A 26,861-nucleotide genomic window follows, 5' to 3' on the forward strand; every position below is an offset into this window, starting at 1 on the left:
GATAGAAAAAATTTGTTTCTATTAGAATCACCAATCAACAAAAATTGATTTTTTCGGACTTAAAACCCCTTTTAACTGTCCAGGTCACATATATTTGTTTTAATTGCATTTTGGTAGATTCTTTGATTTTGTAATTACCGCAACAGTAAAATATTTCAAATTAGTAAACAAACATCCCTAACCTAAAAAGTTATATTTAATTACAAATTCAGATATTTCACCAATGTAATTAGATCAAAAAAATAGCACATTTAATTAGCAAAGCACTATTTATTTTTACTTCATATCAACAAGCGTTTTCCATGTTCAAAATATGCGAGTAAAATTGGTAAAACTGTAAACATTTTTTTTCTATAAGAAGATTATCATTATTACTGTTATATTATATTGCAGTAATATTACATACAGTAATATTACAAAAAATTTAAAAAACACTTAAAAATATTTGACTGATTAATTCTCATCTTTTTGTGTTTTATCCGCTGCTTTTACATGTTTCAGATTTGGGTTTGCTTTAAGTTTTTTTAAAGATAATGTTATATTTAAAAAAATATATAGTAGAGAGGTTGCTCTTCCTAATAAGCTCATATTTAAAAAAATCAATAATTAATTAAATAAATTTTATATTTTTAATATCAACTTTATATAAACAAAATATTTTTTTATTTTTACCCGCAGTCTCTTTACAGCTCTTTTCTTTATTTTTTAATTATTTCTCTCATATTTTTATTTAATGTAAATACTAGCAATGTTGAAACTAATGTTAGTTAACAAATTTACAAAATTGTTGCTATCAGACATTGTAAATTATTTTAACAATACTTCTCAGTTAAAAACCTCACTCATAAGGCTAAACTTTTTTTTCACTTAGTACGCTAGCTACAGGAATTTTGCCCCGTATATAAATAGTTATTTATGATACAAGTGCGTAAAGTGAGTGATTATACGAGTGTGATATTTGCAGCACGAGGCAAATGTCACACTCGTATAATCAGATTTACGCACGTGTATCATACAACATTTTTTGCAACACCCACCTCTAAAGTTAAGTACCTATTATGAAGAATTCCAACTCTATTAGAATAATTTCGATTGTATAGAATTAAAAAAATCAATCAAAATCAGGAAAAATATTAAGCAGGAGTGTATAAATTTAATAGTAAAGTTCGTTTTTTAATTTTGTGGTTTTGAATGGTCTAAAACAATCCTTATATTATGTGAGAGAAATTTCGGTGCGTAAAGTGAATTTCAGTGTGTAAAGTAATATTTCAGTGCGTAAAGTGAATCACTTTACACACCGTTTGAAAAAGAGCTTCTTTACACACAATTTTCGGTGTGTAAAATTTAACTTTAGAGGTTAGTGTTGCAAAAAATAATTTACTATATGTACTATGTATTTGTTAATTAAGGTATAAGTATTAGTCGTTTACCTTGACTAATAATATTGCACATTTCTCTCAATATGTCATTAATTTCGTAATGAGGAACTAAAATCATTAAAATTGTTTAAACAATTGAAAATTTTTTTTTTCAAAAACCAATATCAAAGGCGTTATGCAGAACTATATTATCATCTGTGTAGCGTAGCGCGCGTGGAGCTTGCACGCAATTTTTAAAAATTCATTTAAACTTATTTAACTCATCAGGTCCATTCCTGCTCTTTTTGCAAAATATTCTGTATATTTTCAGGCATGAATAAATCATAAAAAAAAATTTAATCGTGCCCAAAATAAAAAAAAATTAATTTGTTTATAAAAAATTAATTTTTTTTTCATTAATAATTTTAAAAAAATTTTTGTTCATAAATTTCTTAAAAGTTGATTTTTCAAAAATAAAAAATACGTATTTCATGTTTTTCTACGAAGAATAAGAAAAAAATATATTTAACCGAATTTTAAACCTCGACTATAAATCTCACGTGGAATATCGCCCATATAGAAACAATGTTACTATCATAAATTTTTTATTTTAAAAGTAACTGTAATGGTTATGTAAGAAAAATCATTTGTTTCAATTTCTCGAAATAAGAAAATAAGGATTTATCAGGTTTTGAAAACTTGCTCCTCAATTAATTAATTAACGAAAGTGTAGTCAAACTTGGATATAGCAATGTTAGAAAAGCAGCGCTTGCGCTACTTCGTTTACGAATGGTAAAGCCGATGCAGATTTTGAGGAAAAAGGCGGCGCTTGATTTGGGGGTTGAATCCACGATGCTTTCAAACCCTACAGAAAGAACTATCAGTTCAAAATCGTCCGTCACCTTGTACTATCACTCTCCGGGCACATGTCAGTTCTCATTTTTATTATATTTATCAACGGATTCTTGGTTTTCTTTGTTCAACATGGTGAGAATATAATGTATATTATTTTTTATTTTTAAGACACATATTAGAAATATTAGAAATAGTAGCAAGTTTACACTAAGTACAATTTTTATTTTGATAAAACAATTATCGAGGGGGAATTTACTCAGGTAGTCAAGTGTACACTCTTCCTGTAATACTTGTGTAATAACGTGTAATAATGCGTTATTACGGTGCTGTAATAACGCAAAAAACTCTGTAATAATGTGTAATACTCTGTAATAACGTGTAATACTTAGTAATGAGGGTAATATGAGGTGTAATACCGGTAGTCAAGTGTACACGTTTTTAACTAGTAAATTCCCCCTCGACAATTATATTTGTTTTTGTTCAACTTTCTAATAATACAGGTATTCCATTTTATTTAAGTAAAAAAGTTTCTTTTACACATATTTAAATAAAGTTCTTATAAGAATTTCCAATTTAAGTCAACTCTCAAAGAGATATAAAAATTTCAAGTGTTTTCATTGCTTTGTTCAGTAATTATTTAATTATTGTTAAATAATATGAGGAACGAACTTGGAAATTTATCTGTGATATATCTATAATTGCACCATTATAATCTAGAAGTTTAAAGCAAACTTTAAGTACAATACCACAAACTTTCAAAGTTTATTGAATAAGCGAATAGAGGAAGTAGTGTGGAGAAGTCAGAAAAGATTCTTTTGCAGTGGAAACTCTCAAATATTCAAATTGAAGTTATAGTGTAAAGTACGAAGGCTGTAGGGTTATTCATATTTTTGTTCTATATATGATCGATCTTTAAAAGTATTCTTATTTCTATCCTTCTTTCTATTCTTTATAACACCGTTTAGAAAGATATTTATTTAAAATATAAAATATATTTTTTATTTCAAAAATACTTTTCTGAATTAGCAAAATTTTACTGATTCACATCAGCGATAAGTATATACCGCTATAATTAAATAATCAAAATTCAGCTAGTGATTTTATGGTTACCGCAAAATTTTTTTGTTATTGTGTTTAATGTTACTTCATATTCGGACATTTTCATAATTATAAAGATAGGTATTTCCTGAAATTTCAGATTAATATTTCGAATGTATAAATGTTATACCTACACTGAAAAAAAATATTTTTTTGATTCAAATACTCGATTACTTGACTATTATCAAATAAATATTTATTTGAATTAAATTAATTGCATTTGAACCAATAATTTTTGTATTTGGAACAAATATCATTTAATTGACTCAAATAATAATTTTATTTGATACAAATAAATATTTATTCAATTGTTAACGTGTTATTCATAAGTAAATTTTAATTTATTGTGATAAGATTTAAAAATCTCAATAACAGGGTTAATGTGATCTTTATGTACACATAAAATAGGGTCATCAACATATCTAGAGTAAAAAATAGGTTCACAATTATCTTCAATTTTTAATTTTTTAAGACAATCACTTTCTAATTCATCCATTACGCAGTATTAGCAAAAATCGCAGAAATCGTAGTACCCATATAAGAGTGCCATCAATCTGTTGATAATATTTTCCATCGAAGACAAAAAAAAGTGTTTTTATTAAGAAATGTGTAAGATATTATTAAAGAGGATTTTACAATTATTAATATTTGTAATTCTACGTTTAAGCCTTTGAATGACCAAGTCGAGTGGTACTGGTATTATTATAATACAAAAACGTACTATGAAGGATTTAAGATAGCAGTAAAATTTATACCTCAAAATTGAAATAAGCTTGTGAAGAAATCGACAAGAGGCTCCTTTCAACGTACTCATATATATTTTGTTTTAAAGTAGGTATATGTAAAATGGTGCATTTCAATAATATAGGTAAAAATATTCTTCTATAAATTTCTAGTACCAAAACTGAAAAAAAAAATTTATCTTGCATTTTATTTTTGTTACAATTGACCCCAACCACTGTTACAATCATCTTTAGTGTGGAAATCGATTGTAACAGTTGCAGATTTTTCAAAAATTGTATTTGGCAAAAAATCTACTATATTCCAGGAATTCAAATTCTGATGGGTAAAGAGTCCTGGGTAACAAGTCCTCCCAGGTCATCTCTCCCTAATAAAAAAATTAAATAAAGCGTGGTAAAGACGGGATAAGTCCTCCCAGGCCATCTATCCCAAATAAAATTAAATACAGCGTGGTAAAGACGGGACAAGTCCTCCCAGGTCATCTCTCCCAATAAAATGAAATTAAATAAAGCGTGCGGTAAAAACGCGGGACATCTTTCGTAAATTAAAAAAAATAAGTACGAGAGGCAGGCGCAGAGCGCCTACAACTTAGGTTTTCGTGGCATCTAATGGATCATTTTCCATATTTACGATAATTTAAAAAAAATTTAGTTGACCTATAATCGGTCATTACCAATACTAAATCTAAAATTGTTAATTTAAGTCTTAAGTCTAATCTTGTCATATATATCTTAAGGCTATTGACTTAAGCATAAGTCTTACGGCTTACGCATATTACAACTGACCCAATAGAAGCCACGAAACCTTAAGATGTAGGCGCTTTGCGCCTGTTTCTCGTACTTATTTTTTTAATTGGTGAAAGATGATCTGGGAGGACTTGTCCGTTTTTACCACGCTTTATTTAAAGTGCTTTTAATTGGGGAGAGATGTCCCGGGAGGTCTTGTCCTTTTTTTAATTCTTACTGTAAAAATTGTTATTTTGGGAGAGATGTCCCCGGGATGACCTGTTTGATGGGAAGACCTGCCCATTAGTTGACTTGTCATTGTGGGAATAGATGACCATGCGTGACTTTTTTATTGGAGATATATGTCCCTGGAATGGCTTTATTTGGGAGGACTTTCCTGGGAAGGCTTTCTGAGTGTGACTTGTCTCAACCCGTCGTAAATGGCTTGCTAAAAAAATTGGAAAATCACACTGTAAAAAAAAGGAGTTGAATTTCAACTCTCCAGGGGATGCTATAAAAGTCTCACCCATTGGGGAGTTAAAGCAAAGAGAGTTCAGATTAGGGAGTTCAACTTTAACTCCTTACACGAGTTGAAGAATATGATCCTCCATTATAAAATAACTCAAAAGGGAGTTGATACTGTACTCCCTAACCTGAACTCCCTTCCACTATTGGTTAATTCCTTTTTCGAGTTGATTTTTAACTCGAAAAATCGAACTCCCAACTCCTAGTGCTGTTAACTCCTTAAATTTTTTACAGTGCATGAAAGTTAGTCTTCATTAGTACTAAAAGAAAAAAAAGTTTCAAAAAAATCGGAGATGCAATTGCAAATGGGTGTCTGATTTGGCAATATACAATAAATTTTTGAATTTTGATTTATTGGTAAATTTGAAGCTAAGCTATGACAGTCTTGTTGGTTCTAGAGTTAATCATTTACCGAACACCACTATCGTTAAAGCAACAGAGTAACGAGAAGGGCTCAAAGCTGGTTAGCCTAAAGCCACCATGTATGTTCGTCCAGGCAAATATGTATTATGTAGGTATATCATAGGCCACAGTCCCATGTAATAATTAATTCATGTTTGTAAGGTGAATAATATTTGTTTCATATTTTACAAATGCAAGCTAACGAACTAATTTTTCAAATCAATTCATAATTGATGCATATTATGCAAATTCAAATACATAGTTTTCTCCACTATTGTGTAAATTATATAGAAATTCTAATAATTAGGGTAATTTTACATATTTTTGAAAACATTATTCAAATACAATATACAGTGAAACCCAAGTATATCGGACCCGCATAATTCGGATTCCCGCTTACATCGGGTTTTTTTCCGGTCTTTTGAAATCCGATATACGCGTGGGTTTCACTGTAAGTATAACATTAAATATTACTATTTATAAATCAGATTATATCACACATAGAAATAATGGAATTGTAATAAAATTATTTTATTTTAAAATTACTCGAATTAGAAATTTTTTTAAAACTCGTTGGTAACTGTTTACTGGAAGCTACAAAAAATTTGAGGTTTTGCATAGATTTCAATGTAGAAACAACATCAGAAATTCCTACATGAAATCATACACCAAATTGTGTCCGAATTTCATATATGATTTTACATGGAATTGTATGTGGATTCCTATGTGGACCTAGGATTTCATAACGGTTTTTATAAAGGAACCTATATGGAATCATATACAGGGTGTTCCAAAAGTATGGAAACTTGCAAATATCTCGAAAAGTACGAATTTTCGTGAAAAATGTTCAATACAAAAGTTGTTCCAAACAAAAAGATCTACATTGTTGAAACCAAAAAATTGGGCCCCGGACCCAATGTTGGGCCCTACAATGAAAAAAGTAGTTTTCTTAAATGAGACCACTAATTTTGAATATCAAATTCGTAATCCCCATGAAATTCTGCGTTCAGACATGTGGTATAAGTGCCCAAAATATTGGGCCCAATCCAAGATATCGGGCCCAACATTTTTCGACAAACAAAAAAAAATTTTTTAAATCGTATCTTTGGGGATTTTTGGGGTCACAGGATTACAAAATTCAAAGCTACTTTTCAAATTGGGCACAGAGCCCAATGTAGGATTCCGCGGCCCAATGTAAGGCCCTACAATGAAAAAAGTAGTTTTCTTAAATGAGACCACTAATTTTTAGTATCCATTTCATGACGATTACGAAATGGATACTAAAAATTAGTGGGTTTTATTTTAGACAACTAATTTTTTTACTGTGGGCCTTACATTGGGCCGCGGAATACTACATTGGGCTCTGTGCCCAATTTGAAAAGTAGCTTTGAATTTTGTAATCCTGTGACCCCAAAAACCCCCAAAGATGATTTAAAAAATTTTTTTTTGTTTGTCGAAAAATGTTGGGCCCGATATCTTGGATTGGGCCCAATATTTTGGGCACTTATACCACATGTCTGAACGCAGAATTTCATGGGGATTACGAATTTGATATTCAAAATTAGTGGTCTCATTTAAGAAAACTACTTTTTTCATTGTAGGGCCCAACATTGGGCCCGGGGCCCAATTTTTTGGTTTCAACAATGTAGATCTTTTTGTTTGGAACAACTTTTGTATTGAACATTTTTCACGAAAATTCGTACTTTTCGAGATATTTGCAAGTTTCCATACTTTTGGAACACCCTGTATAGGACGTTCAAAAAACGAAAACGACCAAATTTTTACATTCTCATCATAATGAGAAAGTATTACATTTGCCCGATTTTGACCAACGTACCTCTAATTCTTGTAAATCTCCACGTTTCAAGCCTTCCTGATGCCAAAAAAATTGGTTTTAAAAAAATGTCTGTCTGTCTGTATGTACGTATGTATTTATTAGGGTGGTCGTTAATATGGTCATTTTGGAATCGAATTCATTCCACCCCCTATTTTGAAAGAAAAAAAATGAAAAAAAATTTTGGCATATATTAAAACCCTTTATCGCAATATTAAGGGGTGCCTCTGGAGGTCGACATTTTTGCATTAAATTTACATTTTTGCATTTATTTTAATTAAAAAAATTTTTAATCTGGCAATCATGGCTTAACTTAAGCAAGTACTTAAAAATTCGCTATAACAGTACTCGTAACTTTTAGTTTGCAAGTTTCAATTGCATTATTTTTAGTCCCCGCTCCCCCCTTCTCTCTATTTCTTTCTATATATATATATATATATATATATATATATAATATAATATAATAGTATTTAATTAAATCAAAATATCGCTGTAAAGTTGAATGCACTGTTCATTTAGAGTAACATTTTGTGTTCATTTGGAACATGAATACTTTCTACCGTCTAGAGATTGCTCATTTTCAAAATTTAGAATTTTCAATTTAATACGTTTTTAAATTCGCAAATAGATGCCGTTTAAAGACATCTAAAACTTTGTTAGAATATTCTATAATAATTCTGTTCTATTTGATAGAAAAAAGATCCAAAATAGGTCAATCAGAAACTGAAATTTATTTGGAAAATTTATGAAAAATTCCCATGAAATTCATAAAAGTTCTCACGAAAACATTTTAACGTGGGATGCTCAATGAAATTAACTAGAATTAACCAGAACATCTCGTAGGAACTTTATTAATTATTTATTTGCTTAAGATTAAAAATCTATACAAAAGAGTCTTTACAAAATTCTCAACTATTCAAACCATACCTTCATTCTTTTTCATAATCTCTTTAACAAAAGTTACAATTCTTTTTGCGGAGTTCCTGTTTGGATTATTTAGTAGTTCCAACCCCACACAGCACATTATATTTCCTAAACATTTCATGAATATTTCATTGAAAGATTTGAAATATTTCAATGCAAGGTTCATGAAATGTTGAGTAAAACAGGAAAATGTCCGCCTATAAGAAATATTGCCGTGCAATTTTGCTGAAATATTACACTTTAATACTCCTGCAATATTACACATGAAGACTCTGCAATATTCAGGAAACATTTCAAAAAAAGTTAGAAACTTTTTTAAAATATGAAATCAATCGTTATTTTCAATCATGTTCAACACCTTAGGATCCTGGAATATTAAAAACTACTGCGCAGCTGTACAGGCCATAGAAACTGAGATCGACCAGTGCGCATCATTTAAATGGAATTTTTCTATAATATTTTAATGAAATATTTCAGCAACATTACACTGCAATATTTCTTATAGGCGGACATTTACCTAATTTCAGCAATATTTCAAGGACTTCGCATTGGAATATTTCAAAATTTCAATGAAATATTTCAGAAATATTTAGGAAATTTCATGTGCTGTGTGGGACCACATTTTCTTTAGTTCGTTAACATTTTCAGACACGCTTAAATATTTTTTCCTCTCTAAATCAAGTGTTTTACATTCTATTATTACATGATATACATAAAACTCATCTTCAATTACTTCGTAACAAAATTTACAATATTTATTAGTTTTGAAGTCACATTTTGAGTTTTTCGAGATAATTCTTGGCTGAAATTTATTCATTAAACGGAGTTATGCTATTATTTTTAAGTTACCTAATTCTAGTCCATTGATTAAATATTTTTGCGGTCCATCATTGAGTTTTAAACATGAATATATCAACAGCGAAGAGGAGGACTGAACTCCCTGATAATCTCTCTGCTGTAATGTGTTCTTATATTTTTCTATCCATAATGATTTATTTTTTTGCAGTATTATGAGGTCCAGGGATTCCCATTCCCCCCCTATCCCTATTTCCTGAAACATACATTTAACCTGTGAGGACCAATTATATTTCGTTGAATTAGTTTTTTTCTTTTCTATATTTTTTAATTGTTTATAACATTTATACGGATATCTATTATCTGCCATTTTTAGTATTTTTTCTAAAAAGTTTAAAGTTTTTTTAAATATTTGTATAGCACTGTGTTTAGCACCCGTTTCAATTCTCACAGCGTAATGTGGTGTATTATTCGGTAATTGGAGGGCTCTTTTATAAAAAGTTGTCTGAATTTTTTCAATTGTCTCTAAATATCTCAGTCCCCAGATTTGCACGCAGTACATTAATACATTTAACGTTAGGCTATCAAAAATCCTACTCATTGATATTATCGAGTCTATCTGTGATTTGTATATTTTTAATAATGTTGAGTTTAGTGCTAAGTTCCTTTTTTTAGATTTCCATCTTGGCACTCGCAAAAAAAGTCGAGTTACTAAATGGAATTCCCAAATAAACATAATTTTTAACCATTTCTATTTGTTCCCCTCCATATTCAAAAACTACATTCTTTTTATTCTTTTTATTTTTTTTGGGCCATGTCCGCCTCTCTTAAACTCAATGATTATTGTTTTTGTAAGATTTACTTCTAGTTTTTTAATTTTACAATATTGTACAATTTCCTGTACAGGATCAGCAACTGAACTTGTACAAGTTCTGACCAGTTCCTGTACAGGAAAATGCATACGAATTTGGAACAAGTTTATGTGTGAGATCTTGTACAAGATCTGGTGCAAGATCTTATACAAGAAAGATACTTGTACAAGAAAATGTACATGATCTTGTACAATTTCATGTATAAATACTTGTACATGAACACGTTCATGTTCTTGCAGATGTATAGTTGTAAAATTTTTTTTTTTTAATAAAATTTTGAGATTTTGATAATTTTTAACCACTAAGATTCGTAACTCATGCATGCTAAAAACTATTGCGCAGCTGTAAAGGTTAAAGTAAACTATTGCGCAGCCTTTGAAGTTTTTAATTTTTAGTAAAGAAAAATATGAATTAACATGTGCAAAAACATGGACGTGTTCATGTACAAGTCTTATACATGAAATTATACAAGATCATGTACATTTTCTTGTACAAGTATCTTTCTTGTACAAGATCTCACACATAAACATAAACTTGTCAGAACTTGTACAAGTTCAGTTGCTGATCCTGTACAGGAAATTGTACAAGATCTTGTATAGGGATTTTCAGTAGGGATAATCGTTAGGGCATAAAATAAGCGTCAGTACACACTAAAAAAGAAATCTTGATTTCAGCCTATTTTTGAGGCTGAATTTAAGGTGTAAACGGAGTCAGACCAATTAAAAAAGGACAGACTTATGCAAAATATATGGGCTTAATTTAAGGTGTAAACGGTTTAAGACTTTGTTTTTACTGTGTATAGGAGAGAGGATGAAAAAGTCAATTCTACTGATAATAAACAATTATAAATAAAAAATAATTTTATTTTCCTATTTTAAGTAGTAAAATCAAGAAGAAGTTTCAATTGCAAAAGATTTAATAATTCTACAAAAAAAATTTCTTAAAGCCTATTGAACCACTTTCAGTAGTAAAGTTTACTACTTAAAGTATGTAGTAGTTTCAATTGCAAAATATTTATTAAAAGTACCAAAAAAATGTTCTTAAAGCCTATTGAACCACTTTAAGTAGTAAAATCTACTACTTACATCTTGAGTTGTTTTAACATTTTTAAATTGAGTTAATACAATCACAAAATGTCATTCTACCAATTACATTTTTAATTGGTTTAACTATTTTTATATAGTTAATAGAGTAATAGTAGTTAAAAAGTAGTAAAACCTATACTAGTTTTTTTTTCAGTGTGATGAGAATGTGGTCGCCCCCGCAGGGGATTGCCGGATTTTTTTTTAATAAGTTATTCCGCTTCGAACTAATATCGCTTGAGCAAACGAAAAAATTAATTGAAAATTTTAATACATTTTTAAAAAAAAATTTATAGTAAATTAATTTTTAAAGCAATAAAAAAATTTAATTTTATATGAGGATTCGCCCTCATGTTTTTACTCCTAAAATTTTTTGTACAATTGAGTGAAATTTTTGGTTTTGCAAAATTAATTTTCATTTTCTTAAAGTACTTTGACTTTAAGGATAACATTCTCATCACAGCACTCGCATTTCACGCTCGAAAATTAGAAAAATGCAATAGCAAAAGAAAAGGGTTCATTAAAAAATTTTAAAAGTTGATTACTTTAGAGTGGAAGAGTGTACAATTTTAACAGACTAAAATGGGAATGTAAACAAGTTAATTTTCAACTTTTATTTTTTTCACTTTTCAACGGTTTTTATTATCATTATACTGCCGTGCGAAATAGAAACTTAGTTAAGTCATATTTTGTTCATACGGAGAAAATGACGAAAAACTGTTTGTATTTAAAAACCTAATGTAATATAAATAATTCTTTAATCTAACTTCACTTCCTAGGTAATTTGATAGAGTTCTTTTTAATTCTGAAGTCAAAAGTTAATTATTTAAACAAATTATATTAAATAATTGACTTACGTTTTATTTTTTAAAAGCAAAACTTGGTTAACTCGAGTTACGTAGTGCTTTTCGAAAAGGTAGGCGAGCGCGAGCCTTCGTTCAGAAGTAAGAACTTACAATTAGTTAACTCAAGCTAAATGCATGGGATTCCGAATTCACCCGACGAAAATCCGAACTTTAACGAAGTTGACTTACGCTTGCTCCCATCGAAATGCAGTGTCCGGCTCATACCACTTTTCGAAAGAGAAAACACTCAAGTCGAGTTAACTAATTTTTTATTTCGTATCTTATGCTCGATCTCAACGCTTCCTACGATTTTTGGACTACTCAACTCGAGTTAACTGAGTTTTTATAAAGTATTCTTTCATTTTCTGGGTTTTTGTAGATTTTTAACAACTATTTTTTGCAATAAATAATTAAAATAAAAAATTTTTAATAACGTAATCAGACGCAGTTTTTTCTTACGAATCCATTGATACCAAAAACTCATTTTTGTCAAAAATATGACTTAACTAAGTTTTTACATCGTACGGCAGTATAGAACTACCGTCTAAGGCTTGGTTAAGTAATTTGATGGAGACCATCAATTGATTAATGTAAATAAAAAAAAATATTCAACAAATAAATAAAGTTATCTCAATTCGGTACATACTAATCGAAAACTTACGTAATTCTGATACAACAAGTAAAATATGAACTATTTTAGATTAGTGGATTTTTCGAAAACAATTGCAATGTTAGAAATGTAAAATAATTGTTGAAATTATAAAAAAAATCGTAAATTTATTATAGTAAGTTACTGTTATTTGTGTTAATTTAAAGTGGTTTGAACAGAAATATAATACATAGTTGCACATGTTTTTTCAAAATAAAGTAATTTTGCCCTGCATTTTACCATTTTTCATCCGTTTTTGTCTTTTTTTTTTAAATTTTGTTGTTTTTGACGAAATCATCTGGTCAACGAACTCAGGCGAAATTTCGGTATACTTAAAATGTATACCAAATTTGAAGTCGATTCATTAAAATTTGTTCGAGTTATCGTCGGACAAAATTTGTTTACAGACATACATACATACATACATATATATACATACAGACAAACATTTTCGTGAAACCTATTTTTTTTGGTTCAGAAAGTTTCAAAACGTGGAGATTTACTGGTATTGAAGAAGGCTCAAAATCGCCGAAATGTAATACCTTATTCTCATTATGATGAGAATGTAATTCATTGAGTTTTTCATTTATTATAACTATAGATTTTTTAAAATATGACATCAATCATCCTCAGATGATTTTCACTCTGGACTGACTCAGCTGAAATTAATTTATTAATTAAAGATAGTTTTTTGAAATAAGTTATCACTGACACATATGAATACCTATATGAAGTTTTCAATTTCATAAATTGCAATTTTAATAGAAGGAGATTATGTAAATGACTTTACTCTGGACTAAATTTTCAAGTGGTGATTTGAGATATAAATGTTACACTTGAGAGGGAAAGGAACGATCTTGTTGAAAGAGTAAACTAAAATCTAATTAATGTAAATACCTACGTTTATTAAAAACGATCCATCCTTCTGCCCAAAACAGATTTTGATTTAAATTTTTATCTATATATAGGTGAAGACTATGCGATAAATAACACAGGTCAACAAAATAGGACTTTTTTTTAGATATCACAGTGCGTTTTCCAATTTATTTTTGTGTATCACGCATATCCAAAACTGCGTATCACGTCAGGATTTTGAGTAAAGTGGGGTTAAAGTCTCCAAAAACCATATTTTTGAGGGTTTTCATTATTTTTTTTCTCTTTAACCCAATGTGTTAGACACACTTCTACATAAGCTTAAATTAAAGCTTAAACGGTACACTTGAAGACACAATATGAGCAAGATGAAAAAATTTTTGAAAAAAATTGAGATACAGACACCAGAAAATGTGTGTTTGAGAGTTTTCAGTATTTTTTCTCTTTAACCTGACGTGCTAGCGACTTCTATATATATATATATATATATCGAGGGGGAATTTACTAGTTAAAAACGTGTACACTTTGACTACCAGTAATACACCTCATATTACCCTTATTACTAAGTATTACACGTTATTACAGAGTATTACACATTATTACAGAGATATTACAGACTCTTTGGGTTATTACAGTACCGTAATAACGCATTATTACACGATATTACACAAGTATTACAGGAAGAGTGTACACTTGACTACCTGAGTAAATTCCCCCTCGATATATATATAAAGTGTACGATGTAAGCTTTAATTTTAGCCTATAGAAGTATCTATTACTTCAGGTTAAGGTGAAAAAAATACTGAAAATCGTTTTTTGATGTCCTGACTGTGTTCAGGACACAAAAATACATTGGAAACCACTCTCAAAAAAAAGAATCTTGTAAACCTGTGTAATAGAATATGTACTACTAGATACAATATACTCTTATCTATTATTGAAAGAAATTATTAAAGGGAATTTTAACAACAAAAGTATACTGCCGTACGATGGAAAAACTTAGTTAAGTCATACTATGACTTAACTAAGTTTTTCCATCGTACAACAGTATAGTTTTCAGGAATATAAAATATACGCAAACAATGTTTTCACCCTCACCAAGTTTTCCTTTAATTTCGAGTGCATACTTAGACTGCTGTTCCGACATACGTGTCAGTCAATCACATTATAGGGGTTGTCTTGTACCCCTAATTGCTTCAAGTTTAATGTTTCATCCTTGAAATAGAATTTCATGTGTCTTTTAAGAGTTTCAAAAAGAAATTTTATTAATATCAGTTTCAAAAGCTTTTTTGATGCTCTTTCAATTGATAATATATATTTAAAAAAAAAAAATTTTGACCAAAAAAAAATGAAACTTGAAAATAGGTTTAACTTTTTCAGGGTGAAATGATACGATTTTTTTTATATAGTAAAAAATGATCAAAAATAGCCAAAAATGATCGAAAAAAGCAAAAAAGGTTAATTATCAATTGTTCTTATATAGATGTTTAGTATTTTAAAGAGTCTTGTCGAAATCGGAGAATTTTTTTTACCTTGATCACTTCACCAGGAATCCCCATGTATATTAAATTAAATAAAATAATTATAAATTTGTTATTATTTATTTACACGAAGATCATGTTATACAGTAAGTGATATAAAATTTAAGGGTCACTTTGACCGCATGAAAAAATACGCGTTTTCAAGAATTTTGTTTGAAGAACGGAAATTTTTTTACTGAAATTCAAATAAATAACGCGTGATTATGTTACTATTAAACTCTAAAAAAAATATTTAAAAATTTTTTTTTTCAAATTGCCTGTTTATTGGCAGGTGATTTAGCGGAGCGCTTCAAAAATCAATGGTCCTGCGGTGGCCCAGATAACTCACTCCAGATTCGAGCTAAAATAAAAAACCAAAAAGCATTAGCCCAAAATCTAGAGAAATACGTAGGGATTTTTCGAAATATTAATATTTACAATTTCTGGACATCTTTAAATAACGAAATTTAGTCCAAAAGACGTATATTTTCATTCAAATCGACGCCATTTTGTCAAAAATGCATATTTTTAAAAACGGCTACGTATTTCTCTAGATTTTGGGCTACAGAAACTAATGCTTTTTGGTTTTTTATTTTAGCTCAAATCTGGAGTGAGTTATCTGGGCCACCGCAGGACCATTGATTTTTGAAGCGCTCCGCTAAATCACCTGCCAAACAGGCAATTTGAAAAAAAAAAATTTTTTAAATATTTTTTTTAGAGTTTAATATTAGTAGCATAATAACGTTATGTATTTGAATTTTAGTAAAAAAAATTCTGTTCTTCAAAAAAAATTCTTGAAAACGCGTATTTTTTCATGCGGTCAAAGTGGTGTAACCCCTTAAGATAATTGAATTTGTACTTACCTTCACAAGGATACGTCATTGTTACTTTTTTTGCAATATAATTTTTCGCATTAATATTTCGGCAAGTATTTAAACTTTAAGCAAATATATATGTAAAAAAATGAATGAAATGTGTATAAATAAGTAATGGTTGTCGAAAGAAGTGACGTTTTCGAGTACTTTATCAGATACATGTAACTTTATCGATGTTCTTTCATCAAAACATATCTATATATGTGAAATATACGTCGTTTGAAAAGAGGAAAAAGAGAAGTCCAACGAGGGAGATGATTCGATAAACGCCATTTAGGGTCTTTCGGCTCGTAATTCTCTACCTATCTGACTATATCGAAATAGAATTTAAAAAAATTCCTAACACATTGAAAAACATTGAACAAAAAAAGACCGGGACAAATAGTTGAAATACGAGTTGAAAAAATTGCTTCAACACGAACAGAAAAAGTTTAGCAAATAGAACCAGTAAAAATGGTTTAAAACTTTTTTTTATGCAATTTCCAACTTTTCTTTCAATGATTTTATTTTAATTCTCAAAAAGTGAAATGAAAATCTATTTATTTAGTTGTTTTGAAAATTATTCATTATAAAATTTTACTGTGAATTTTACTTTATATACATAAAAACACTACTTTGTTTTAGGGTTGTGTGATGAAAATGAATACAGGTTGACTAGATATTTAATGGATAGTTACGATGCTGGTGTCCGTCCAGCTAAAAATTCCTCTCAACCTTTAGTGGTCGTCTTCGGAGTGTCCCTTCACCACATCATTGACGTCGTAAGTCGATAAAAATAATTTTTACTTTTTTTTAATAAAAGGAACCTTTGTATTTATCTTCTTCTTCAATTAAAAATAAAAATATGTAATCTTTTTTAAATATATGAAATTTTAATTTATCATACATTTCGAAGCTTTATCTGTTTTAGCGATTGAAACTTTTTATCAAGTATTATATTTATATATATGTATTCTTATAAATATTTTTAAATAATTATGAAAATTATAATTTTTTCATCATCTTGTTTTGAAAAATTGCTCCTCAATTATAATCACATTAAATCATTGTTGCTTCATAAACATAAACTTCATTTCACGGCACTCTTCTTTTAAAAATTAAAAAAGTTTTCGTGTACGGTCAATTTGATTTGTTATTAATTTTTTATTTTTACAATAAATAATTTTACATTTAATTGGTAATCTTTTAACATTTTATTAAATTCAATTCAAACGTGTTATTTTAGAATTTTATTGGGATGCAATGAATACGAATGTGCAGTCAGATTTTGCCCATTATACTGAATACAGGACATTTTTAAGTTTTTTTATATGCCTGCAGATTCGTATTCAGCGGCTTTAGAAGCCTTAGAATATTAAAGCTGATACTAAACCTTGTCAGAACATTAAGAATACAAAAATTCTATACAACGCCTGTCTTAACTGATGAGACTTGGCTTGACAGAGGTTCAACAGGTGGCTCAATACTAACATTTTACATTGAGGTGCTCATTTTATAAATAAAATAAATATACTGAAAGAAACAGTTGATTGGAAATTTTATGTTTAGTTAGTAAAATATGTCGCTGCTATTTAATTAGTTTACTGCTACTATCAAGTTAGTTAAATTACTATTATTCGCACCAATAAACTTAAAATAATATAATATTTAATAATAATTAAATAAATATGTTACAGATTCATTGAAAATGACATACGTGAAATGTCGAAACGTCTACTTATGTTAATTCAAATTATAGAATTAACTATTAAAAGAATATATTGACTTATTAAATGAAACTGAGACTCAAGTCATTAATATCTTATACCAAATAATAAACTTAAAAGTTAATAAAATTGTAAATAAAATAATTTAAGTATATATCGATCAGAGAATAACAGAAAGTAAGTCAGAGAGAAATCAATAATAAATTTTGAAAAGAAAATTAATGCGGTCACTCTAATAAATTCAATTGTGAAAGGTATTAAAACGTTTACGAAAACTCTGTTTAAAGATAATAATTTATCAGAAGAAGACACTTTCAAAGGGAATATCTAAAGAAAATATAAAAAGCAGTAAGCAGAAATCGATAAATCCAACGAGTTGTTTTCCGCTCGTGAAAACTCGATTAGATCAATTTATTCAGAATCTCTTTTGATTTAACCAACACTAGATTTTTTTTTGAATAAAAATAAAATCTTCAGTTGTAAGAAGCACAAAGAATCCCATGCAGATTTAAAGGTTTAAATTATTTTTAGTCGAATTGCGTTTCATTGTAATGCATTTAGTAAAAATAATTTATCCCCCTTTGTCTTCGTTTTAAAACAAACAAAATTTCAAATATTAATTATTAATGTAATTAATCAATTTGATTTCTGCTCCAGTTTTTCGTAAAAAAAGAGACAATATACTAGTTTTTAAAAAAAATTGATAGAAAACTTTTTAAGAAATTAAATTAAATGTATCACCATGGATAGAGCAGGTACTGAGTTTTTTACCACTTATAAATTACACAAAAATGAATATTTTTGCAAAGTTTAAGAAAAATTCATAGAAAATTGATTAGCCGGAGAACCACTTTAAAATGGCGCCGTTTTTGCTCTATTTTATAGCAAAACTAGAGCAGAAATTAAAATAACGTCAAATTACAACGGTGCCATTTTAATTTCTGCTCTAGTTTTACGGAAAAATAAATCATTACATCATATATAATCATTTTTATACACTTTATTTTTGAAAATAATATTTTTTTTAATCGCAACAACTTAATGATTTACAGGATGAAAAAAATCAAATTCTTACGACAAATTGTTGGGTAACTCAAACCTGGACAGATCATCATTTAAAGTGGAATGTATCTGAATTCGCAGGAATTCGTGTAGTCCGGATGCCATACACTCGAGTTTGGAGACCAGATATTATTTTATACAATAAGTAAGTGACGATAATTCAGTTTTACTGTATTTTTTAAAATTTATTCAAAGATCCTCTTTTAAATTTAATCAAATTACTACAGTCTGCGTTTAAAAACTTATATTTGGATATGATTTTTTGTTTATTTACTTTATTCAGCTAACTTTTATTTCTGCGTTTTCAGTGCGGATCCACAGTATAATGCAGCAGTGATAAATACAAATGTGATTGTCAGTCATACAGGAGAGGTGGTCTGGTTAAGTCACGGTATTTTCCGGAGTAGCTGTGATATAGATGTAGAATATTTTCCATTTGACGTGCAAAAATGTGCTCTAAAATGGGCATCGTGGACTTACGATGGCTATCAGGTAATATACCAAAGTCTAAATAGAAAAACTGATTTATATTCCTGTCTCTGCGATTTGGGGTTTTTCTTCACATGACTCACAGTAGACAATCACGTTAAAAATATTTTTAATACAGACAGAGAATGTATGGTGAGTTTATTTATTGTAACGAACAGAATTTTTTTTACCAATACAAAAATTGGCTGTGAGAAAATAAAAAAGCCTCAAAGGGTTTCAATAAGTTATAGTAACTTAGAGATCCAGAAAATTTCATCGATTTGGTACATTTTTTTAAATCAGATTTTTAATTTTTTTTAAGCAAGTAATAATAATAAATGACGAAATTAGTTTTTTTATGAACATTATTTGCGATTCAAATTTTTCCAATTTTATAATGCTTTTATAGTGAGAAATATATGAATTTAAAAGGAAAGACTTTATAATAGCGATTAATTTAAGCTTGCGGCAGTAGAGCCAAGTTGTAAAATCAAATTTACAATTCTTCTCCCTCTCTCTTTTTCGCTATATTTTATTTCATTGTGAAGAATATGAGGAATGTCATTTCAGTGCTAGAAACAGAAAATCGAAATCGCGAATAGTCAAGTCTTGAAAATATAGAGCGTAGATCGAGAGAGCTTAATTCTGAATGCGGGAAAAATTCAATGTCCTACTACCCAAAGCTTGAATGTGCATACCGCTTTCCCATTTGCTATCCTTTTCATCGTGAAATCTATTCTCTGATCCACTTTCCTTTACCCCGAACGTTGTGTCAATGCACACTAAAACCTCCGACAAATCCAAATACAAATCTTGTTCTTAAATTGGAACTATTCAGCACTTTACTACTGTACTGAAAATAAAAATTTTTTATAGTACTTGTCATTTTCAATCTCAGTAGAATATATTTTAATGAAAAATATTTTATTGTTTATTGGGCATTGTAAATTTTGAAATAATTTTATTAATAGATTGATAAATTCATACGAGGGATTAATATTTCCTGGCAATAGGGAGACCATAATTGAATGGCTAAATGCATCAATTGTCTATAGAACATGTTAATTAATGCAACACTTGCCCCAGCAACTACCACATACGTATGTGAATGTATCGTAAACATACATTTCTTCAGATCGAGCTGGAGCGACAAAGCGAGAGAGGAGACATGAGCAATTATCAAGCCAATGGGGAATTTGATCTCGTTGATTTCTCCGCCAAACGAAACGTCGAGTACTATTCCTGCTGCTCCGAGCCTTATCCGGACATCACCTATGAAATCAAATTACGTCGTCGACCATTATTCTACGTCTTCAATCTTATTCTCCCTTGTATTCTCATTAATGGCATTGGTAAGAATTCAAAAATATATACTTTTAGAACAAACTATTAATTAATCTTATCAAAAACTATCAACAAGACGCAATTTAGGAATAAAATTCAACGCTAACTTAGAAAAGTAATACTTATCATCCAACTGAGGAGCTGATAGTGAAAACGCGTTGAAAAAATCTCGGAAGCAAAGTAGTTTTTATTTGAAAAATTAAACAAATAAGGCGCAATGAATAAAAATAAAATAAAAATTTTTCATAGCAAAAACAGGATAAGATTTCATTGGGCGCAAAAAATGACTTAAAAATTTGTCCCATTTTCGCTTGCATTAATATAATATATTTGATTATTTTTAGAATACTTTTTAATTATGAATATCTTTTTTGTGATGATAACACTTTTTTTTAATTCTTATCCTGAATGATCAGATTAAAAAAACAAATTGAAAAAAATTAATTTTTTAATATATTAACCCATATTATATAAAATAAACATAAAAATGACATATTCAATATTCCTTTAATGTCTTACAGAGGATACATGGGTCATAGGTATTAGGAAAATTATTTTACTACAGGAAAAATTATTATTATATCGAATAGAATAGAATTCTGATATTTTTAATTATTACTCCTTGAATAATGCAAAAAAGCAAATCAAACAAATAAATTTTCACAAAATAAATAATTTTAAATAATTTATAAAAAATTATTAAAAGTTTAATTTAAGATTTAAAGCATTCCTATCATCGTAATTCAAGTAAACCGGTTGAATTTAAAGAATTTATTAAATTGTGATAACATATATCTAAAAATTAAAAACCTTTTTTCCAACAATTTAACTTTGTAACTGGTTTTTAACTTCAATATATTGTCATTTGTTTTCTTAAGGTCATGTGATTTCACATGTAAATATTCTCTGCAGGTTTTTTCGCAAAATATTTGATAGATTGAGCTGAAATTTTGTAGAAAAGTCAAAAATAGTTTAAGAGTTGGTTGTCATGTGCCAGAGTATATTAATATTTTGTCAAAAAAATTATTCATAAAAAATTGCATGTTTGTGGCAATGACTAAAATCGTATTGGCACCATATTGAATTTTTCCCAAATATGAAATTTTTTGATAAAATATTAGTACTCTGAAACATAACAGCGATTTCTTATACTATTTTTGAGCACTGTACAAAATATCTTATTTACATTTACATTCTCAGGATTAATTTTATGCAGCAAAAAAAAATTTAGATAAGCTTTAAACGCATGAAACTGACTGTCCCCATTTACCACAAAATTTAGAAAATTTCATAAAATTTGGGGTAAATGGGGACAGCATAGTTTCTAAGAAAGTTTTAAGAAAAAAGTTTCCTTAAGTATATTACTGTATTAAGGGATGAAAAAACTTGAAAAAAATTTGTAGTAGATATATAATAGTTGAACCAATTGAAATTTTTTTTATTTTTTTTTATTTCAGTATTTTGTCTCGCATTTGAAAAAAACAGACTTAAAAATCATACCAAATTTTTTTCTTATTCCTTATGACTCCCATAACAGAAATTCACTTGAATTTTTGATTTTTGTTAATTTGGTTAATAATAACAAGCTGTCCCTATTTACCCTGAGTTTTCAAATTTTTGGGGTAAATGGGGACAGCTTGTCATTATTAACCAAATTGACAAAAATAAAAAATTCAACTGAATTTCTGTTATAGGAATCATAAGGAATAAGAAAAAAATTTTGTATGATTTTTAAGTCTGTTTTCTTTGAAATGCTCGACAAAATACTGAAACAGTTTGACTTTGATTTTCAAGTTTTTATGTATTGAGCGATAACTTTTTTTATCTTGTTGCCAATTGTCAAGATAAAAGCTTGGCAATACTCAAAATCTCTTGCAGGTGATCTGAGGTTAAAATATTGACGTTGAACTTAATTTCAAAACTGTAAATTAAGCTCCAAAACCTCTTGTCCCCATTTACCCCAACTGACCCTCAACAAAAAATTTTTTTTAGCTATATTAGGAAAATATTTTTTTTATTGACTAAATAATTATTCAGCTATTAGATTTTCTTTAATTGAATTTTTTGTAATTAAATAAAATTGTTTTAAATATTAAATTTACATTATTAAAGTACAAGAGTATTTTAAGTCACCATAATAAAAATGCAATATTAAATTTTTTTTAAATTATATTAATGCTTCGAGCACCGTAATTAAAAAATAATAAATTCTAAGGAGAGTAAACTTATGAAATTTTTGACAAAATATATAAATTTATATATCTTAGAGTAAATTAAAAAAAATGAAATTTTGAATCCGGAAAAAACGAAACAAATTTTGACTAAGAGCAAAAGTGGGATAGAATGATATCCCGTTTTTGCTCTTCAGCTTTTTTTCGATAAAACGTAATTAAGTAACTTTTGTTCTAAATATGTCTATAACGCATTTTTGCTATCAATCCCCTAACTATCGAAAATAAGATATTTTTTTGTTAACTTTGTGACTGATAAGTAAAGAATGAATTCGTATCCTCGTTAAGAAATGAAAGGATTCAATAACACAGCTTTTCTTTTTCTTCTCGAATGGTCTAATCAATTATTCAAATTTTTTGTATGGTTTAAAAAGTTTGAATTTCTTTCAACTTTTCTGTAGAAATATTTAATTTACAAAAACAATTAATTTAAAAAATTCAAATTAATGCGGTAATTAAATTTTATTTCTATTAATTATATTGATATATTCAATAAATAATATTGATCTCTATTTTCAGCTTTACTTGTATTTTATGTGCCATCTGAATCAGGAGAAAAAGTCACATTAGGAATTTCAGCGCTGTTATCCATGACAGTTTTCCTAATGACCATTCGCGAAACCCTTCCACCAACAGAAAAGACGCCTTTAATCAGTAAGTATTTTATATGATAATATAGATAAGTTTAAAATACGTAGACTATTTCTAATACATTTACTGAAAGAACATTATTTTCTATAATTATGTGTTTAGAAGGCAGTCAAGTGTTTAGCAGAAAGATTTTTTTTACCTATGTATTTAAAAATACCTTTAAAATCTAGCTTATAAGAAATGTATAAAAATATTAAAAATATACAACATTATTGCGAAGTAAAATATTTATGGTTCTAAGAGTGTATATTGGTTTTTATGTCGCTGCGCTGGTCAAATGGGTAAAAACTGATAAATCCAGAGCTTAAAGCTAGGCTTTAAATATATCATGATTTATTTAATTATGAGGCTTAGCTCAATTTAAAAATCTTATAACACGGGAAATGGAATATATTAATTTTGATGTACTTAAAATTTGACAAATACTTTTATTTATTAGGTACCTATAGTTATTTACTCATTTTTATTCAATATAAGAATTAAAACTACAATCATTTAGAAATTAATTTCATCTCATTAAAGAAAACAGAATTTAAATATTATTTTCAAAAAATACAACATTTTTTTATTTAAAAAATTAGACGAATTCTAAAGTTTAATCATTTTCTTAACAGTATGAAAAACTTGTTTCTTATTTAAACTTTAATTAGAAAGAAATTTTGTCCTATTTCTAAAAGTATTCTAATTAATAAAATAATGCCAATATCTCTATTAGTGTTTCTGAAAATACTAAAAGCGATTCCTAAAGTCCTACCATTTGAAAGATTCAGTAACAGTAAATAAGAAAAAAATGAAAAAAATTGAATTGTAAGATCACTGTTATAGTTATTAACTTGTTTATAGGTTTATATTACGGAGTAAGTATCTGCCTAGTATCGTTTGCATCAGGGCTCGCTGTGGTGACTTTAAACTTGCATCATCGTGGTGTTCGGGGGACAAAAGTACCAAATTTTGTTAAATCACTTATTCTCAATAAACTTTCTCGACTGGTTTTCCTTAATTTTAAGGAGGTAAGTTTCGGCGAATCATCATTTTTAAATTGTTGTTAAACGTATTACAAAACATTTATAGGAGAAAATAATATTTGAATCATTTTTCAGGAGTTAATTGAACCGATACGAAGAAGAGAAAATAATTGTCCTCTGCACTGTAAAACCGAAAGTTCTCAGCAACAATTGTCACCTAAATTCATGACAAGAAGACATGGAAGTAATAATGAAAATATTCATTTTGGTACGTTGTTGTTTTTCAATATTTTATGTTATAAAATTAGTCAATTCGACATACTTAATTTTAATTTAGTTTAACATATTTTACTAATTAATTACATTTTATAAACTTTTTGAAATCGAACTTAAAATTATAATTTTGTAATACCAATAACTTTCGAATTCAACCTTTTTTTACATATCTTTACGCTTTTTGTCATCAGAAATCAAAAAATCACATTTTTAGGAAAATGTCATGTGTGTATTTTACCGTAAAAATACGAATTGGTAAATGTGCATATTTACCAGCCAGGCTATTTGATAAAAGTGAAAAATCTTTGATTCAATTAAGAAAATTGTGGTAAATGTAGATAATTTGTTTTGTTTTGAAAATTCTGTAAAAAAAATAGAATTATAAAAGTATAATGTTTATATTGTTAACCTCAGTATTTCGTTTATTTTACTCTTTAAGAATTTTTATGAATATCTCTTTTTTCATTATATTCTGCTGATCTCTAAGTTTAAAAATATCCTATGATTGACATGTTATATTGACATGACAGTTTAAAAGATTGGGTGGAAAATGGTCCCTTGACCTCTAGGAAATTTAGTTAATTATAGGACATAATTTAGATATTTAAAATTAATTATTCTGATCAATTTGCAGAGATAGATAGATAGATAGATAGATAGATAGATAGATACAGATAGATAGCTATTTATATTATAGGGTAAGTCCAGGATAGATGGCCATATTTTTTTTTAATGTCCGTAAAAATAAAATGAAAGCAGTTCATGTAATTAATTTTTATTAACATTATACTTTGAAAAAAAATTTAATATTGCAATAATAACAATTTAAAAATTAATGTATCTTAAAAAGCTACAATTGGCCATCTCTTCCGAAATGTACAGGTAAGATGGCCAATGCTTTAATTTAATTTTGGCTTTTTGACTTACCGCAGATTTTGCTTTAAAATCATTTATAGTGCTTTTCTCTTCTTCTGAAAACAATTTTAGAACATTTGTTATTAAATTCAGAATAATTTTCATCAAGTCAAAGATGGCAAATATTAGAGTGAATCGAATTTTCAATAATTGTAATAAAAATAAACGTCATTTTTCATTGATTTAATGTTTTCTTTAGAGAATTAACGAATTTAAGGAGAGCTGGTAACGAGAAACAGCGTGTTCGCTTAACATTAACATAGCATGGCCATCTCTCCCGAAGTTACAAGACAGAAAGACATAATATATTATTTAAATAAATAAAAAAAATTAGTGTCTAATTTTTAGGTTATTACAAAGTTTAGATCGTGTACTGTTGATGAAAACAAAAAATTAACAATTATTCCAAAAAATTACACTACTACAATAAAAAACGTGAACGTAACACCTGTTTTCAGAATTAGGCAAAATGATAAAGAAGGTTTATATTTCATACAAAATTTTTTTCAACATATTTTTTGCTTTTATTCACATTCTGTCATTACATCAAGTTAGAATATCGATAATAAGTGACATTTAGTAACTTACCTCAACTATAAAAATATTTAGGGATTAGAAAATTTGTAGGTTTAAAATTCATATTAAATATAATTTAATAACAATTGAATTCATTAAAAAAAAAATGATTAATATTTATTCATTGTTTACATTTACCCTAAATGATCCTTTGCATTATTAATTAATGTTCCATTTATATTTTTCGTAATATAAATTAAAGATAAAATTTGAAAATAAAATGTAGAACGTAAAAAATGATTGATTCTGTAAAGTATAAAAATTATCGTCTCTTAATTAAAATGTGATAATTATATTAATTAGCCACAGGTATTGGAAAAGATGGTGGTCTTGAAGCGCATTGGTCTCGAGTTCTCGGTAAAGTTCACGGGACAATTGAAAGGAATGAGAGACGGTTAATGGATCAGGATCGAAAAGAGAGAACAGAATTGGAGTGGAAACGAGTTGCTCTGGTTAGCGATCGAGCGCTTCTGGGATTGTTTTTTCTCACAACTATTATCAGCACCGCCGTTATTCTTTGCGGAGCTCCTCCAAGTGCTGAATCGCCAGTAACAGACAGTTAAAACTTTCATATTCAACAATATGTACTCATTAAGTCACTTAAAATTGTCATTACATACTTTACAATTTATTTAATTATAGAATTATCATGCCCTTTTTATAAATGCTAAATATAATTCATTTTAAAAGTAAT

At 28.2% G+C, this 26,861-nt stretch overlaps 1 protein-coding gene across 2 annotated transcripts; it reads left to right on the plus strand.

Moving 5' to 3' along the window:
• Positions 1-158: 158 nt before the first annotated feature.
• Positions 159-26,860, plus strand: LOC127278553 (neuronal acetylcholine receptor subunit alpha-7-like). Of its 2 annotated transcripts, none has more exons than XM_051300318.1 (9): positions 159-328; positions 16,598-16,734; positions 18,732-18,886; positions 19,050-19,233; positions 20,345-20,561; positions 23,304-23,438; positions 24,279-24,445; positions 24,536-24,668; positions 26,471-26,860. In XM_051300318.1, the coding sequence occupies exons 2-9, from the start codon at positions 16,639-16,641 to the stop codon at positions 26,728-26,730; spliced, it is 1,347 nt and encodes a 448-aa protein (XP_051156275.1). In that variant the 5' UTR covers positions 159-328; positions 16,598-16,638; the 3' UTR covers positions 26,731-26,860. The 2 variants fall into 2 exon arrangements, with proteins under 2 accessions (XP_051156275.1, XP_051156274.1); XM_051300317.1 differs by lacking the exon at positions 159-328 and adding an exon at positions 2,104-2,345.
• The last annotated feature ends 1 nt before the right edge of the window (position 26,861 follows it).

This window comes from Leptopilina boulardi, unplaced genomic scaffold (genome assembly GCF_019393585.1).
Source record: "Leptopilina boulardi isolate dan_hultmark-lab unplaced genomic scaffold, ZJU_Lbou_2.1 LbouV2_208, whole genome shotgun sequence".
Classification (NCBI taxonomy): Eukaryota; Metazoa; Arthropoda; class Insecta; order Hymenoptera; family Figitidae; genus Leptopilina; species Leptopilina boulardi.